This window comes from Fundulus heteroclitus, chromosome 3 (assembly GCF_011125445.2).
Source record: "Fundulus heteroclitus isolate FHET01 chromosome 3, MU-UCD_Fhet_4.1, whole genome shotgun sequence".
Classification (NCBI taxonomy): Eukaryota; Metazoa; Chordata; class Actinopteri; order Cyprinodontiformes; family Fundulidae; genus Fundulus; species Fundulus heteroclitus.
Genome location: NC_046363.1, coordinates 46,402,511 through 46,420,924, shown reverse-complemented (window position 1 = coordinate 46,420,924; position 18,414 = coordinate 46,402,511). Strand labels below are relative to the sequence as shown.

The window sequence follows — 18,414 nt, the reverse complement described above, 5'->3', positions numbered from 1 at the left end:
GATGATAAGAGGAAACTTTATTATTGTTATTAGTTATTAAAGCTTTATTTAGCAGCCTCACTAAGATCGTCTCTTTAAATATTATTAATATTTCATTAACACGCCAGAACATCAGCTTCTTTCTAGCGAAGCTTTTACAGTAAACACTGATAAACTCTTTTACTCTTAGTCTTTATTCTGTTGAACCAGCCGGTCCCCCAGAGACGATTTAATGGAGTCTGAAGTACCAGACCCGCCAGTACCAGCTCATGTACCGTTACCGACCCATTACCCCACTGAGACGGCATCTTTCCCACAGCCAACACTAAACAGATTAAAAACAGATCTACAGTTGATTTATTTTGTCTCACAGAAACCTGGCTACAAGAGGACTACGTTAGTATAAATGAGTCAACTCCCTCCAATTATTCAAATTTCCACATTCCCAGATCTGTGGGAAGAGGAGGAGGAGTGGCAACCATCTTTCAGTCTGATTTATTAATTAGTCCCAGGCCAAATAATAACTACAGTTCTTTTGAACATTTAACCCTCAGTTTCCCTCATCCAAACTGCAAAGCAATAAAACCTCTTCTGTTTGTTGTTTTGTATCGTCCACCAGGCCCTTACACTCAGTTTTTGGATGAGTTGTCAGATTTCTTATCTGATTTGGTGTTAAATACTGATAAGGTTATTATAGTGGGTGATTTTAACATCCATGTTGACACTGAATGTGATAACCTTAGTGTAGCCTTTAAAACTATCCTAGATTCAATTGGTTTTGCTCAAAATGTGCATGAACCGACGCACTCTCGGCTCCATACTTTAGACCTTGTGCTGACATATGGCATTGATTGTGAAGAATTAACAGTATTTCCTCACAACCCTGTCCTGTCTGATCATTTTTTAATAACATTTGAGTTTAATCTAACTGAATTCTCCACCCCCAAAAGAGGGTTCCATTATAGTAGATCTTTATTGGACAATGCTGTATCAAAACTTAAAGAGTCTGTCCCCTTTTTAATATCCTCCGTATTGCAGAAATGCCCTGTAGATGGCAGCAATGTTGTTTCTTCCCATTCACAAACAGATGTCTTTGTAAACGATGTGCATGGAGGTTCTCCTCCCTGTTAAAGGGGAGTTTTCCTCTCCACTGTCGCTTCATGCATGCTCAGTATGAGGGATTGCTGCAAAGCCATCAACAATGCAGACGACTGTCCACTGTGGCTCTACGCTCTTTCAGGAGGAGTGAATGCTGCTTGGAGAGACTTGATGCAACCTGCTGGGTTTCCTTAGAGAGGAAACTTTCTCACCAACCTGGAGGATCTGATGGAGATGACTATGGAAAGAACCTTGAGATGACGTGTTATTGGTACTATAGAAATAAAATGTAATAAAACATTGAAGTAGAGAACGTTACTTTAACTTGTGGTCACTGGCTCAATGTCAGACCTGAGAAAGGCTCGTACTAAATGCAGCGGAATCAACAAAGACAGGGTGTGGCTAAGTGGTGAAGGGCGACAGCGCCCCCCGCAGGGCGACCGACGCCTGCTGTTGGATCAGGAAAACTCACCCAGGATGCTGAGGCTCTCCGTCTGGAAGACGCTCTGTAGAGGAGGGAAGTAGATGACGAGCAGCTGCCCCATGATGGAGGCCAGGACGGCAAAGCAGAAGGTCCTGTTGCTGCACAGACCCATTTCATGGACCATACGAGTCTGAGGACACACAGGTGATCAACCATCAGCTGTAGAACCTAACCCTGAGAATGGCCCCCCCACGCCGCTGACGTGGGGCTGAGCTGCTTTGGTCTTACAGAGAAATCAGTGACTGAGAGAAAAAAGTCAGACTTCAGCTCCTGGTTTCAGATGCCAGGCCCGGTTACAGCGCTACCTGTGAGCAGAAGTCCTGACCCGTTTTTACCTGAGAGCGGGAGCTCAGAGCGTTGAACATGTCGAAGAAGACGAAGCAGGTGAAGGTCATGGTGGTGTCTCGAGGAGTGATCACGTTGTCCTGCAACTAAAACCCCAAAACACAGAAAGTCAGACCGGCGCCGGGCTTCAGGCGGCACCCCTGCAGATCCGACCGGGATCCGACCGGGGAACCAATCAGATTCAAGATTTCATGGAAGCAGGAAGCAGGAAGGCGGCGCACCTCCCTCCAGAAGACAAACAGCGTCCCACAGACGATGATGAACGCCGACACCAGAACTTTAACCAGCAGGCCGCGGGTGAGGATGCTGTCCTTCACGTTACGAGGAGGCTTCCTGATGACATCACGGTCCACAGGCTCCACCCCCAAACTGCCGACAGAAAGAGTTTCCTGAGGTCAGCGACCTGCAGACCTGGACCAATAAACCTTCAGCAGCAGTTTGGTTCATTTAATCAGAGCCAGTCAGTTTTCCTTAAAATATTGCAATTCATTTAAACTAAATATAATAAATGTGAACAGATTTTAAACAAAGAAATGGACCAAATGGTTTAAAGACAACTTCACACTAAAATTATTTAAAATAGATACATTTAATACACATGAAATTAAAACAACTTATTTCCAGACTAGTTAAAAAAAAACAGAAATCAGTGAAAGAGTTAGAAAAACAGACTCCATTTCCCATGATGCTCCTGTACCTCTGTGCAGGCGGGCCGTCCATGATGATGTTGATCCACAGGATCTGCATGGCGTTCAGAGGGTTCGGGAAGTTCATCAGCGTAGCCAAAGAGATGAGCGTCAGCGCTGCGATGCTCCTGGAGACCAGCAGGGGGAGACGGCGAGCGCGGCGTCAGATAAATCTGGAGTTCAGACCCAAAACGAGCGGAAAGTGTGACTCACGTGCTCAGCTGGAAGCGGACAAAGTTCTTGATGTTGTTGTAAATCCCTTTTCCTTCCTCGATGGCCGACCTGCCGGGAAAAGGCTTTTAATTTGAAGGGAAGACATCCCAGCATGCATCTGTTCCTGCAAACTGAAGGACTATGCAGGACAACAAAACTATATCTTCACATTTCCACAGAAATCCTGCAACAAAACAGACTGACTGCGGCCCTGTGGGCTCCAGACTTCCCAGCATGCATCAGGCTGACTGCCCCCCCCCCCCCCAGCGCGGGACTCACATGATGGTCTGGAAGTCGTCATCCACCAGGATCATGTCCGCCGCCTCCTTGCAGACGTCGGTGCCCGTCTGGCCCATCGCCACGCCGATGTCAGCCGCCTTCAGGGCCACGGCGTCGTTCACGCCGTCGCCCGTCATGGCCACCACGGCGCCGAGGTTCTGCAGCGACTGCAGAGGAGTGAGACGTTCAGGATCATTTCCTCACTAATCTATCTTTAGCTGGGTCCGGTTTGCAGAATATCTCCTCATTCTGTGATTCATTTCCTGCGTTAGAGACAAAGCGGCTCATGCTGACCTTGACGATCTTCAGCTTGTGTCGGGGACTGGCCCGGTAGAACACGGCGATCTGTGGAGAGAACGGCCCGTTTTACTGGAGCAGAACCTTTCAGCCAGCCGACACCAAGCCCGGCAGAGGGCGTGTTCTCACCGTGGAAACCACGTTGGAGAGCTCCTGCAGGTCCAGATGGTCCACCTCCTCTCCTGACAGACACTGGCAGCCCTTGGAGTAGAGACCCAGTCGGCTCGCTGTGAAGACACAGAGCTGTCATGGAAGCAGAACCGGTGCCGGTCCAGCTCGTGCTGAGCAGCTCCCTGATCTGTCAATCATTTACTGCCTCGTCTAAAACGGCCGCACACACACAAAGCAGCCAAAGTCCGGATAAAACCACAGAAGAAGACGGATCAGGGACCGGGAACTACGCTGGGAGAGACTTTTAGTGGATCCTGAAGGTTCTGGTGCTGCTTGGCTCGCTGCAGCAGAGACGGACGATCCAGAACATTTCATGTCTAAACTATTTTTAAATGTCAGAGATACTTTTTCATCAAAACGATTCATTTTCCAGAAACAAAACATCTGGAGTGGAGCAGAATCAACGTATTAATTTCACTCAGAAATATATAGCATATAAATAATTGTTTTAAGGGTCCAAAATCTGTAAATATTTACTTCTGGCATATTTATTTGCTCTCTACTATGCCAACGTGGACGTGGAAGGATTCTGCACCAATAGGAAAGCAGGTTGAAGTCATGTGGGACGGTTGTTGCTGTGAAGCGCTGAGTAACGGCTTCTTCTCCACGTTTAACACACTAAGGTGGAGCCAGAAGAAGCAGAACATCGGCTTTCTGGGAGGGTAATGCTAATGCTAGCCATTATGCTAATGCTACCAGACCTGGCAACCTGACCGGAACGAGAGCGGGCGAGTGAGTGCGCCGCCTACTGGCTGGGAGGAGTTTAACTTGTAGCTATAAACAAAGGTTCATAATTAAAGGTCTGATGAGGAAAGACAACAGAAAGGTTCGCTGTTCCTCTCCAGACCTGACCAACGGGAATAAAGCGGCGCGGCGGCTGACCTATAGACACGGCCGTCTCCTGGGAGTCCCCGGTGATCATCTTGATGGCGACGCCAGAGTTGATGAGCGTGGCGACGGCCTCCTTCACTCCTTCTCTGGGAGGATCGATGATTCCCACCAGACCCAGGAAGGTCAGGCTTCCCATCTGAGACCCCGAGGCGAAGCCCAGCACTGAGAGGCAGGAGCACAGAGACATGAGCGGGCAGAGGACCCAGAAGCTGCCAGAACCGGTACCGACGGTTACCTCTGAGCCCGGAGGAGCCCATGTAGCTGATCTGCTGCTGGTAGAGCTCCCTCTGCTGGTGGTTCAGAGGCAGCGCAGACCCTCTGCTGTTGTAGGAGCTGCAGAACCGGATCACCTGCTCGTAGGCCCCCTTCACGAAGTAAACCCCCGTCTTGTCCTGGGACGGGCAGAACACGGGTTAAACCGGGCCATGGCAGGCGCCGGAACCGGGTCCGGACGGGTCCATACCTGCTGCGTGCGGTGAACGCAGCGCACAGCCATCCACTTCTGCTCCGAGGTGAAGGGCTGCTCCTCCAGACGGACGTACTCCTTCTGCACGCCCTCCAGGCCCATCTGAGGGGAGAGCAGAACCGTCAGAACAGAACGGTACCGTCAGAACAGAACGGCACCGTCAGAACAGAACGGCACCGTCAGAACAGAACGGTCAGAGCAGAACGGTACCGTCAGAACAGAACGGCACCGAGGCAACAGAAAAACCCGGTTTAAGAGAGGAGGCCGTCACTGGTCCACGGTTCTGACCTGGTGATCATCCGACCCGGGCGAGCCCATCAGACCACACTGGGCAGCACCAGCTGGACTCCAGTAAGTGGGTTCTGACCGGGCCCAGCATAACGGTGGGTCCAGTGGCGACCCGGCTCTCCCAACGTTAAAGCACCAGAACCCGTCTGAGATGAAAGGAAGCGGTTCTGGATGGACTATGAACGATGGTGGTTCTGAGCAGAACCTGATGGTTCTGGAGTCGTGCTGCAGGGCTTACCTTCATGGCCAGGGCGATGAGCGCTCCCTCTGTGGGTCGACCCAGCAGGTTCTGGTTCCTGATCACCGAGTCGTTGCACACACAGCCCACCTGGCAACGACACATCGTCAGTCCTCCGACCTTCAGCCTCATTAAAACGTCTTTAACTTCCTGAGGCGGTCCAGGCGGCCCGGTCCATTCGGCCCGGTCCAGGCGGCCCGGTTCATCCGGCCCGGTTCACTCATCCACTCACCTCCACGACTTTACTGATGGACGGGCAGGAGAAACCGTGGACCATCTCTCCATCCAGCAACACCTCTCCCACCCCGTTGTAGCCCACGCCTGTCACCTGTAAGACAACGCCCAGGTAAAACACGGAGCTGCACACCTTGGCATGCTGTGCCTGCCTCGGTCCAGACCTCGGCGTGGAGCCCGTCTGACGTGAACACCTGCGTCACCGTCATCTCGTTCTTGGTCAGCGTTCCCGTCTTGTCTGAGCAGATCACGTTGCAGCAGCCTGACGGAACCACAGGAGAACGTTACACGGCCGCCCCCCCCCCAGGAGCCCGGCGGCGTCCTCGCTACCTACCCAGAGTCTCCACGATGGGCAGCTTCTTCACGATGGCCCTCTTCTTCACCATGCGCATCACGCCCAGCGCCAGCGTCACCGTCACCACGATGGGGAGGCCCTCTGGGATGGCGGCCACCGCCAAGCTGCAGGAGAGCGGCAGCGAGTCAAACTCTGCAGCTTCTGGGCCAGAAGAGCCGGCCGTGAAGGTGAAGCTACCTGACGCCGATGGTGAACATGTCCAGGATCCTCTTGCCCTGCAGCCAGCCCACCAGCATGATGACGCCTGAAACACAGACAGACCGCCGTTAGCGCCCCCTGAAGACGGCGAGGAGGAGCGCAGCTCTGCGCAGCTTCTCACCGATGATGCCGAAGGAGTAGAGCGACAGCTGCTTCCCCAGCAGGTCCATGCTCTTCTGCAGAGGAGTCTTAGGAGCCTGAAACAGGGAGGCGTCGTTTAGGAGGCGAGGCAGCAACACTTTCTATATATATTCATACATGCAGTCTATATTCAACCACAGGAACCGCTGGTTCTGCACCTACAGACCAGATGTTCTCCCTGCTCCTGGTTACCCAGCTGCTCCTGCAGGAAGCAGTCAGAACTACTTCCTGTTTGTCCGTGTAAACAGGAAGTAGTTCTGACTGCTTCCTGTTTCTGTGTAAACAGGAAGCAGTCAGAACTACTTCCTGTTTGTCCGTGTAAACAGGAAGCAATCAGAACTACTTCCTGTTTGTCCGTGTAAACAGGAAGCAGTCAGAACTACTTCCTGTTTGTCCGTGTAAACAGGAAGCAGTCAGAACTACTTCCTGTTTGTGAGTGTAAACAGGAAGCAGTCAGAACTACTTCCTTTTTGTCCATGTAAACAGGAAGCAGTCAGAACTACTTCCTGTTTACGCAGACAAACAGGAAGCAGTCAGAACGACTTCCTGTTTGTCCGTGTAAACAGGAAGCAGTCAGAACTACTTCCTGTTTGTCTGTGTAAACAAGAAGCAGTCAGAACTACTTCCTGTTTGTCCGTGTAAACAGGAAGCAGTCAGAACTACTTCCTGTTTGTCTGTGTAAACAGAAGGCAGTCAGAACTACTTCCTGTTTGTCCGTGTAAACAGGAAGCAGTCAGAACTACTTCCTTTTTGTCCATGTAAACAGGAAGCAGTCAGAACTACTTCCTGTTTACGCAGACAAACAGGAAGCAGTCAGAACGACTTCCTGTTTGTCCGTGTAAACAGGAAGCAGTCAGAACTACTTCCTGTTTGTCTGTGTAAACAGAAGGCAGTCAGAACTACTTCCTGTTTGTCCGTGTAAACAGGAAGCAGTCAGAACTACTTCCTTTTTGTCCATGTAAACAGGAAGCAGTCAGAACTACTTCCTGTTTACGCAGACAAACAGGAAGCAGTCAGAACTACTTCCTGTTTGTCCGTGTAAACAGGAAGCAGTCAGAACTACTTCCTGTTTGTCTGTGTAAACAGAAGGCAGTCAGAACTACTTCCTGTTTGTCTGTGTAAACAGAAGGCAGTCAGAACTACTTCCTGTTTGTCTGTGTAAACAGGAAGCAGTCAGAACTACTTCCTGTTTGTGAGTGTAAACAGGAAGCAGTCAGAACTATTTCCTGTTTCTCTGTGTAAAAACAACTTTTAGCTTTTAAACCTCCAGGCTGGACTCGTCTTGAACTGAGCTCCACTGATCTGACTCGTCTTCTTTCAGCGCCGGGAGGTAACTGAGACAGGAGCGCTGCTCCTTCTCCTCCTCTTCCTCACCTGAAGACGCGGCAGGTAAACCCAAACCTTCACCTGCAGGATGGAGATCAGCTGATCTGGAGACTAAAGCTGAACTGTTACATCCAGCGATCCTCATGTTTTCTGCACCACAGCAGCAGCTTCCTGTTTCTACGCATGGCGGCCATCTTGGGTCAGAACCCGGGCCTCAGAGACCCAGAATTTCTGGAAAGTTTTCTAAAAGGTTTCATATTTAACGGCTGCGTCTCTTTCAGCGGCCCGTCTGGGGGAGGCTGACCTGAACAGAACCGACCTGAAACCCGCCTGGAGTCCAGTTACCCAGAGTCTGCAGGTTCTGACCCACAGGATCAGAACCTGGACCTGCAGCACCAATCAAACCCAGAAACTCCAAAGCTGACTTTCCTCTTTAGGGAGAAATGTGTCGACATTGAGCCCGGTTCTGTGGTTCTGCTCCTGCGGTCCGACTGACCTCCAGGGGAACTCACCTCCTCGGCCTGCATCATCTTAAACACCTCCCCAAACTCTGAGTTCTCTCCGGTTCCTATGACGATGCCCTGAGGAGCAGAAGGATGCGGGTCAGAACCAGCTCTGAGCCGGGCTCTCCACAGAACCGGCCGTGACGCAGACCTTGGCTTTGCCGCAGCGGACCAGCGTTCCCATGAAGGCCACGTTGCTGCGGGAGGAGATGTCTCCGTTGGAGGAGGCCGGCTGGGGGGCGGTGGTCTTGGTGCTGGGGTGGGTCTCCCCCGTCAGACTGGACTCATCGATGGAGAGGTCGCTGGCCTGGAGGAGCACAGAGCGCCGTTACCTGAGCCGCCAGGTCAGCTACGTGGCAGAACCTGGGGGGGGGGGGGGGGGGGGGGGCCTTACCTCGACCAGGCGGAGGTCCGCAGGGACCCGCTCCCCCACCGACAGGCACACCGTGTCCCCAGGAACCAGCTCCCGGGCCAGGAGGTGCTCCAGGTGTCCGTCCCGGATGCTGAGGTCCAGACAGAAGCTCAGGTTCTAATTTCTGAAGGGGGGGGGGGGGGGAGGAGGAGGAGGAGGGAGAAGGAGGAGGAGGAGAAGGAAGAGGAGGAGGAAGAGGAGAAGGAAGAGGAGGAAGAAGAGGAGGAGGAGAAGGAAGAGGAGGAGGAAGAGGAGGAGGAAGAGGGGGGAGGAAGAGGAAGAGGAGGAGGAGGGGAGGAGGAGGAAGAGGGGGAGGAAGAGGAGGAGGAAGAGGAGGAGGAAGAGGGGGGAGGAAGAGGAAGAGGAGAAAGAGGAGGAAGAGGAGGAGGAGGAAGAGGAGGAGGAAGAGGAGGAGGAAGAGGAGGAGGAAGAGGAGGAGGTCTCACCAGTGACATTCTGGAGGCATCAGCTTCCCCAGCTCCTCCAGAGACTTCTCTGAGCGGTACTCCTGCAGGAGAACAGGATGAGAACAGCGGTCCAGATCAACAGAACCTGCTTCCAGAACCAGGAACTGCTCCTGCCTGTGGACAGAACCGCCTCCAGCAGGTTCTGGAGTTCTGGCTCCGTTCTCTCTGGACTCACTGGTTCTGCTGTTATTCTTTATCAGATTTATTTAGTTTAATTCCATAAAAGGAAGCGAGACGTTGGAGCTAATATCTGCTGCAGCGGTTCTCCAGAACAGAACCGGGCCGACTTCAGCTGAATGAACATGAGTGAAACATCTAAAGTGGGACTGTGATTGTCTCTAAGTTCTAAGTTCCTTTTATTCATACATTGTGACGCTTCTGTCTAATAATTTCTATAATTCTAGGTCAGAACGCCTGCAGGCCGGGAACGTTGTGTCTCAGTTCAGACACGCCCAGAGGGACATACCTGCACGAAGGCGACCGTCACCACGATGATGATGGCCTGTCAGAGAAAGAGAAACAACAATGACGTTCCCATAGAGACCGGCAGGACCAGGTTCCCCCCCCCCCGCTGCTCTACGTACCACGGTGATGCTGATGGCGTCATCGAACTGGTGCATGATGACGCTGATGACAGCCGAGGCGAGCAGCAGCAGGATGAGAGGATCTTTGAACTGCGGAGGAACAAAGACGGAGGATTAAAGAGCTGAAAGAGCCGCAGGAACCACAACCACTTAGATGTTGCTCAAAGGCACCAGGGTGGGGCTCAAACAGGTCTGTGCAGCTCAGGCTTCTCACGCTAGGCTGCCCGGAGCGACCGGGCCCAGAGCCGGGTCCAGAGCCGGGTCCAGAGCCGGGTCAGAGGCCCGGGGTCACTTCAGTCAGGTTTTTATTCCTAGAAAGCCAGATTTTAATCCTAAACGGGGGAAAGTTTTCCCACAACCTGCTTTCCAGAGGCTCAACATGATCCCTGCAGCCGTAGAGAACCAGCAGCTCTAATCGGGCCGGACCCAGAGTCTGGCAGAACCACAGACAGAAAATTAAGTCCAGAACTTCTCCTTTCAGCTGCGTCACCACAGACCAGAACCTCGTTAGACCAGAACCTCGTTAGACCAGAGCCTCGTTAGACCAGAACCTCGTTAGACCAGAACCTCGTTAGACCAGAGCCTCGTTAGACCAGAACCTCGTTAGACCAGAGCCTCGTTAGAGCACAGGAAGCTCTGATCCATCGGCTCCTTCCTGTGTCCCTCAGCACTAGCAGGAACTCCTCTGGTCGGCCATGTTGGACTCTGACGTCTGATTGCTGAACATAAATAGGCCTTTAAGCCAGGGCTGCCTGAAGCGGGGCCCCACGGGGCCCGCATGGGCCCCATAAATATGCTATGTTAGAAGTTCATGTCCAGAGGCGTCATACCTGCAGCATCCACAGGGATTCATTCCCACCTTCACGTTAAACCTCAACATGTGCCGTAGTGGATATATATGCACTTCATGGCGCTAACGTCACATTTGAAATATTACTCAAGATTAAAGTCCACATAAAAGCAACATTTAGACCAGATTCAGACACACATTTAGTTTTCCCACACATCTACAAATATCTCTATTTTATCAGTGTATGAAATGTCCCATGAGCCTTTGCACTGCAGCAGACTGAAGTTAAAGTGTCAAAGCAGTGTGTCATTCTACTTATAAAGTTTATTTCCTTTACAAAGAAGCGGTTCTGTGTATCCTGAGGCTGACTGAGTCACGCTGTAGTCATGTGATGGCCTGTCCGGTAGATTAACGGTGGTAACAACGTTTACGAGTTAATTAAGCGATTAAGTTTGCAGCGAGCGCCTCAACTGACACGTGTGGAGTTATTCATGTGAAAATATCAGTTCTAGTTCCTTGTAGCTTTAAGCCTGAGCAGCCTTTCTTCCCAGGAGCCTGAGGTGGAGGTGACATGGAGCAGCCTCCAGCCTCCAGACGCAGCTCACTGGGTTTCAGTGTCATTCTGGGAACAAACGGATGTCACTGGCTCACAGAGTTCTGCACGTCTCAGCAGGAACGGGAACCTGACTCTGGCAGATGGGTTTCCAGGAGGAGGGCCTGATAAACCGCCGCCATCTTTACGCCTCACAGTGAAACCAAGCCGTGGCGCTGAGGAGACGACGCAGGACAACAGCCGCCATCTTGGATATAGCGCCATGCTCTTTTAAAGAACACCGACACACCCAGGTGTGTAACATCTCTCCTCCACGTCCACAGCTCTGTATCGTCTCTGTGGGAGGACAGAGTAGCTGGACTACACTGCCCTGGTTATAACAGAAACTTTATATTGAATTAACTTAATAGGTTTATTGCTGCTAGCTCGTACTCCAGGCTGCCTGACATGAACGCTCTAATTTAGACATTACAGTCAGGCAGTCTGTAGACAGCTCAGGGGTCCTCAGGTAGTGACACCGGGTACCGTAATGCTCCTAATATCCACTGAGTGGATGAGCTTTGTTGCTAACCAAAGTTGTATTTACACATTTTTAATAGATTTTTGACGTATTGTACCACATAAAATCAGTCAGTAAGCACAACTTTAATCATTTATAAGGTGGATCATAAATTTATGAGAAGATTTAAGGATTTTAAGTGGGCCTAATAGTCCGAAAAATACGGTAAGCTGTGAGCCGCCATTGTTGTCTGAACCTGAACAACGTTGTTGTCCTTTTATAAAAAATAAAAGGACTTTGTGTGTATTTCGTTTATTATATTATTGCATTTGGTCCACAGCCCTCCTATAGATGTAAATTTTGGTCCTCTGTGGTAAAAAGTTTGTTCACCCCTGCTTTAAGCAGAAAAACAGAGGAAGAAGCCAGTGAGACGACCTGAGCTGCAGGTTTTAGATTTCAGTCGCCTAAAAGCAAACAAAGAGAGCAGGAGAACCAACAGTCCAGCTGCTCACATATCAGGATGTTGAGGCGTGTTTCTGCTCAGCTGGAGCCGTTATCTGATTTCTGCTGCGTTCAGGGAGCCAATCAGAGACCAGCGCTCGTTAAGGTGTGGTTTACGCCATTGTCTCAGGTCTGAGCTGAGCTCCAGCCCAGTTTCTGAACCAGACAGCTCAGATCTCGTTTCTGCTCCACCCGCCAAATGACCCGGTTCCATCTTCAACGCCACAAAGCAGAACCATGCTGGACCATAACGGACCGAGCCAAGTTCAGAACTTATCTATTTAACCAGCGAAGTCACCACTGAGATTATTAGTCTCTTTTTTAAAATAATAAAACAAATGAAGTTACAAAACATTACATGTTAAACGTCTTGCATAACTAAAAGTGTAAAATGTTACACCAGAGTTAGAAACACTGACAGCTTAAAGAAGTCGCCTCTAAGACCATCGATTTAAAACCCTTCAGGGAGGAAGAGAGAAGCACGGTGGTGGAGGGGTGGTGATCTGGGCCGGTTCTGCTCCTTGCTGTCCTGGTTTTCTGCACTCAGATGTGAGTCCATCTGTCCAAACCGGGTCAACAGAACAACGATCCAAACGCTGCACCTAATGTGGGAATTAAGGTGTAGCAATGGTCTAGTCAAAGTCCAGACCTCAGGGTGACTGAAACGGTGTCGGGTCCAGGTCTGGGTCGGTTTCTGGTACCAAGGTCTTAAAATGTGAAATGGTTCCAAACTGGTACAGCTGCACACTGCTTGTCAGCTGGCTGAAACACCACCAGGCTGCTCACACAGGAGACACGTTCCCCATGTGGAGGCTGAAGCAGCTACTGCGGCACAGAGGACTGCATCCATCAGAACCCAAACTGCATCCATCAGAACCCAAACTGCTCACGTCAGGTTCTGATGAACGTCTGCATGGACGGCCCCTTTAAGAGCTCACCTAGATAAAACCGGATCAGCAGCAGAGCCCCTCAGGCAGCCGTCCTGATTTCATCAGCGTTACCTAAGAGGCTCCGTGTCTTCCTGCTGGCTCCAGCCTCTAATCCTCCGCCTCTCCTCAGATCCTCCCTGCAGGGCGCTGAGCTGCAGGGAGGAGGCGGCGCCAGGTCATGTGATCAGACACGGAGCGCCGAGCCGAGCATAAATGTGTAAATAAGACGTGTTAATGCTGGGATAAAGGGTTAGCCTCGTCATGTAGCGCTGCTCCGTGTCAATAAACAGGAAGTGGAAAACGGCGAGTGCCTGGAGACGACAACGTTCAGCCCTGAACACGGAGCGCACCTCCAGCTCAGAGGGACGCTAGTTCTACAGCAATATGTAACAATATGTAACTATATATCAATATGTAACTGTATGTAACTATATATCAATATGTAACTATATATCAATAAGTAATTATATATCAATATGTAACTGTATGTAACTATATATCAATATGTAACTATATATCAATATGTAACTGTATATCAATATGTAACTGTATATCAATATGTAACTATATATCAATATGTAACTATATATCAATATGTAACTGTATATCAATATGTAACTATATATCAATATGTAACTGTATGTAACTATATATCAATATGTAACTATATATCAATATGTAATTATATATCAATATGTAACTGTATGTAACTATATATCAATATGTAACTGTATGTAACTATATATCAATATTTAACAATATGTAACTATATATCAATATTTAACAATATGTAACTATATATTAATATGTAACTATATATATATTGTTACATATTGATATAACAATATGTAACTTAATATTAATATGTAGCGATCCACAGATGTGTGGAGCGACAGAAAGTAAAGGTCCATAAAAAGTTCAGTAGATCAGTTTTCCTTCCTCTAGCATTCAGTCCAGGTAGGTTAATACTAGTCACCCTCCCAGCCAATCACAACAAGCTCCGCCCCCTTCAAACAGTTCAGGAACACATTTGTTTCCTTTTTAAAACTTGCTGTTTTGGTTAAATTCAGCGTTCTTTATCTAAAAATAGGTTGCTAAGCAACATCATAAAAGGTTCACAGCTGCACTTGAAACATTGGTTGAATTCTTTGCTAATTATCGATGAAAATTACCTGAGACATGTACTTCCTCCATAGCGGCTCGTCTTCGCTGATGTCGAACTCGTTCCAGCCGTGGTAAACCCTCCGGCGGCTCACCTCCTCCTGGCTCAGCCCCGACTGCAGGTCAGCCTGCAGGCAGAGACGTTACAGGTTACAGAAGCTTCTAATGTTTCACAGAGCAGCGCTGACACTGCTGCACGTCTCCCTCAGAGGTCCACTTCAACCTGGACCTGAACCGGTTTCTGGTACCGTCAACAGGTCATACGTAGAGGCGGACGCCTCCATGGCAGGCAGAAGGAGCCGCAGCCAAGCGCCCGGCCCCAGCACCGCTGATTCTGTTTGACTGAGCCGTTAATTAAAAGCGTTTTAAACCTCCACTCACTGCTCTGACTGCTGGCTGCTCCAGGAACTGCCTGATAACCGCTGCTGCAGTGACTGATTTCCATCTCCAGAAGGAAAGCTCTGATCGGGAACTACAGTGGTGTAGTTCCTTTGCATGTTTGTCACACTTAAGTGTTTCGGAACATCAAACCAATTTAAACAATAGTCAAGGACAACAAGTAAACACAAAATGCAATTTGTAAATGAAGGTGTTTATTATTAAAAGTGAAAAAAAATCCAAACCATCATGGCCCTGTGTGAAAAAGCGATTGCCCCCATTGTTAAAACATACTACAACTGTGGTTGTCCACACCTGAGTTTAATTTCTCTAGCCACACCCAGGCCTGATTATTGCCACACCTGTTCACAATCAGGGCATCACTTAAATAGGAGCTGCTTGACACAGTAAGGTCCACCAGAAGATCCTTAAAAGCTACACATCATGCCGAGACCCAAAGAAATTCAGGAACAATTGAGAAAGAAAATAATTGAGATCTATCAGTCTGGAAAGGGTTATAAAGCCATTTCCAAAGCTTTGGGAATCCAGCTGATATATTAAAGAATTATTTTTGTTCTTAGACTATGTATTTTGGGAAAAACTGGTTAGTTTTAAACTAAGAGCAACATATATGCTCGTGCCTGTTATGTTGCTCACATAAAACTTAGAACAACATGTGTTATTTTGCTATAACTTCTTTTAACTTGTGGTGGGAACGGGTGTTGCACCGATACCGATAACAGTATGGGCCGGGGTTCTGATCCAGCACTAAAATGGTGGTATCGGTATCGGCGAGTACCAACAAACAGGCACCGATACCATTTTGATGTTTGTATGTCACTTGAACGCAGCCTTCTCTCTCCCGACACTGGATTCACTTTGTATTAGTTTTTTTCCCTGCTTTACAAAAGGTAGCAGTTTGACAAAGCCATGATGGCAATTATTTTACATCCAAGTAGTATGCTGTTCTTCATATATACACACACATCAATATCAAACAGATGGTATCGGTATCGGCCGATACTGCACAGCCAGGTATCGGGTATCGGTGCCAAAAATGGCATCGGTGCAACACTAGACTGAGAACCTATGACAATGTGTTGTGGGAAAGAAGATTCTGTATTCCTTATTTTGCTTATATTTGCGCTATTATCTGAGTTTGCAATATTATTTTGCTTCACACACTGCTGAGATGCTGGGAACGTTTTTTGTTTTGGAAACGGGACGAACAGCTCAGATGGGAGGGAGAAGTGGCCACTCTCGCTCCCATCTGATTCTTTGTTTATTGGTATAAAAAGGAGGGAACCGCCTTTAGTCCTTGAAGTCAGCCGTGGGTTGTATGGACGCCCGGCCGCGTAGATTGCTCTCTAACCGGACTGACCGACTTCCCAGTCCTAACCATGGTAAGAGATGGAACAACACGCCTGTTTGAAAGCTTGTCAGCTGTAAGTGCTTGCTACTTTGCATGTGCAAAGTGCTTGCTGTTTGTGTTGCTGTGTTCTGTGGGGAATAATAAATGTGGGCCTTATATTCTAACAGAAACAGTGTTTGATTCTCCCGATCCTGAAATAAACATTTCATAAAACACCAGCAAACCACAGTGAGAGCCATTATCCACAAATGGCGAAGACATGGAACAGTGGTGAACCTTCCCAGGAGTGGCCGGCCGGCCAAAATTACCCCAGGAGCGAAGCAACGACTCATCCAAGAGGTCACAAAAGACCCCACAACAACGTCCAAAGAACTGCAGGCCTCACTTGCCTCAGTTAAAGTCAGCGTTCATGCCTCCACCATCAATGCCTCCACCATCAGGAAAAGACTGGGCAAAAACGGCCTGCGTGGCAGAGTTCCAAGGAGAAAACCACAGCTGAGCAAAAAAAACATCAAAGCTTGTCTCAATTTCTCCAAAACACATCTTGATGATCCCCAAGACATTTAGGACAACATTCTGTGGACCGATGAGACAAATGTGGAACTCTTTGGAAGGTGTGCGTCCAAGTATATCTGGCGTAGAAGGAACACTGCATTTCAGAAAAAGAACATTATACCAACAGTAAAATATGGTGGTGGTAGTGTGATGGTCTGGGGCTGTTTTGCTGCTTCAGGACCTGGAAGACTTGCCGTGATAAAAGGAACTCTGAATTCTGCTGTCTACCAAGAGATCCTGAAGGAGAATGTCCGACCATCTGTTCGTGTACTAAAGCTGAAACGAACTTGGGTTCTGCAGAAGGACAATGATCCTAAACACACCAGCAAGTCCACCACTGAATGGCTGAAGACTTTGGAGTGGCCTAGCCAAAGTCCTGACCTGAATCCTATTGAGATGATGTGGTATGAGCTTAAAAAGGCTGTTCATGCTCGAAAACCCTCTAATGTAACTGAATTAGGACAATTTTGCAAAGATAAGTGGGCCAAAATTCCTCCAGGACGCTGTAAAAGCCTCATTGCACGTTATTGTTGTTGCTGCTAAGGGTGGCCCAACCCAGTTATTAGGTTTAGGGGGCAATTTTTCACACAGGGCCATGATGGTTTGGATTTTTTTCCACCTTTAATAATAAACACCTTCATTTACAAATTGCATTTTGTGTTTACTTGTGTTGTTCTTGACTATTGTTTAAATTGGTTTGATGTTCCGAAACACTTAAGTGTGACAAACATGCAAAGGAACAGGAAATAAGGAAGGGGGCAAACACTTTTTCACACCACTGTAATCTTCCTCTGTAGAACCTTCAACGGGGAACCCTGATTTCCTCCAGTTCACCTTAGATCCTCCACGATATTCTGCTTTCTGTCTCAGTTGGAGCTCCTTTAGGAGATGGAGGCTCACAGCTTTTCTTTCAGATCTGTAGTTTCTGACTCTTTCTACAGAGAACTGGTCCAGAGTGGTTCTTTCACTGGCTCGGTTCCAAGACAGCAGTCGGCTGACCTTCCACCAGAGAGCAAACAGTGAACAATGCCACGAAGGACCATAGAGATAATAGAGTTTATCTTGTGTCCCAGCAGGATGACACCCAAACACCAGCTGTCATTATCAGCGCTGCAAACCGGATCTGTACACACGGTTCTGTACCGGATCACACAGGACGAACTCCAAACAGTGTTTAGGAATGAAGATAACAACAGTGTCTGATTACAGACACAAATACGAGCAGCTCTGCCCCGTATGGGAACCGAAGGCAGCTCAGTTCAAGAAACGATTCGGTTCTTAATGATTTAGATCTTAATTATCGATTCAGTTCTTGATTAATGATTTTCTTCTAATTAATGATTCAGTTCTTAATGACTCAGTTCTGAACTAACAGTTCTGAAGTAATCATTCGGTTTTGAACTAATGCAGTGTTTCCCGCAGCGCTATCTTGGCGTGGCGGCCGCCACGCCAAACTCACGCTACCGCCACGCCAACATTCCAAAAAAAAAAAAAAAAAAAAAAAAGTGCCGTTAACACGCGGTTTGTTGTTGTTGGTATTGCGCGTGCGTGAATGGCAGGGAAAAAACACATGGATACCCCCGCTCCGCCAGTATGTCCGCGGAAAACGTGTTTTAACTCCCCCCCCGCCGAAAACGTGTCGTCCACAACCCCCCCCCCCCCCCCCCCCCCCCCGTTCCGCGATTCGGTCCGCGGAAAACGTGTTTTATCCCCCCCCGCTCCGCCGAAAACGTGTCGTCCACCCCCCCCCCCCCCCCGCTCCGCGAATCGGTCCGCCTCGCATAAGCTAATTCCTGCGGGAAACACTGTAATGACTCAGTTCTGAACTAATGATTAATTTCGTAATGATTTGGTTATTAATGATTCGGCTCTAAATTAATGATTTTGTTCTAATTAATGATTCAGTTCTTAATTACTCAGTACTGAATTAACAGTTCTGAACTAATGATTCGGTTCTGAACTAATGATTCAGTTCTTAATGATTTGGTTCTAAATTAATGATTTGGTTCTAAATGAATGAT

At 48.6% G+C, this 18,414-nt stretch overlaps 1 protein-coding gene across 2 annotated transcripts in view; it reads right to left on the bottom strand.

The window, feature by feature from the left end:
- The window catches only part of atp2c1 (ATPase secretory pathway Ca2+ transporting 1), a 30,031-nt gene that overhangs the window by 4,071 nt on the left and 7,546 nt on the right, over window positions 1-18,414 (bottom strand). For both annotated transcript variants that reach the window (XM_036135608.1, XM_036135607.1), the window contains exons 3-26: window positions 14,100-14,216; window positions 9,656-9,745; window positions 9,538-9,573; window positions 9,051-9,112; window positions 8,587-8,695; window positions 8,344-8,499; window positions 8,202-8,270; window positions 6,344-6,419; window positions 6,202-6,268; window positions 6,004-6,128; window positions 5,834-5,931; window positions 5,668-5,763; window positions 5,436-5,525; window positions 4,907-5,011; window positions 4,679-4,835; window positions 4,435-4,605; window positions 3,511-3,608; window positions 3,379-3,429; window positions 3,085-3,251; window positions 2,806-2,874; window positions 2,604-2,720; window positions 2,128-2,275; window positions 1,897-1,992; window positions 1,550-1,691 (exon numbers count right to left, since the gene is read on the bottom strand). In XM_036135608.1, the coding sequence (XP_035991501.1) occupies window positions 1,550-1,691; window positions 1,897-1,992; window positions 2,128-2,275; window positions 2,604-2,720; window positions 2,806-2,874; window positions 3,085-3,251; window positions 3,379-3,429; window positions 3,511-3,608; window positions 4,435-4,605; window positions 4,679-4,835; window positions 4,907-5,011; window positions 5,436-5,525; window positions 5,668-5,763; window positions 5,834-5,931; window positions 6,004-6,128; window positions 6,202-6,268; window positions 6,344-6,419; window positions 8,202-8,270; window positions 8,344-8,499; window positions 8,587-8,695; window positions 9,051-9,112; window positions 9,538-9,573; window positions 9,656-9,745; window positions 14,100-14,216 (2,512 nt within the window). The remainder of the gene's footprint in view (window positions 1-1,549; window positions 1,692-1,896; window positions 1,993-2,127; window positions 2,276-2,603; window positions 2,721-2,805; window positions 2,875-3,084; window positions 3,252-3,378; window positions 3,430-3,510; window positions 3,609-4,434; window positions 4,606-4,678; window positions 4,836-4,906; window positions 5,012-5,435; window positions 5,526-5,667; window positions 5,764-5,833; window positions 5,932-6,003; window positions 6,129-6,201; window positions 6,269-6,343; window positions 6,420-8,201; window positions 8,271-8,343; window positions 8,500-8,586; window positions 8,696-9,050; window positions 9,113-9,537; window positions 9,574-9,655; window positions 9,746-14,099; window positions 14,217-18,414) is intronic.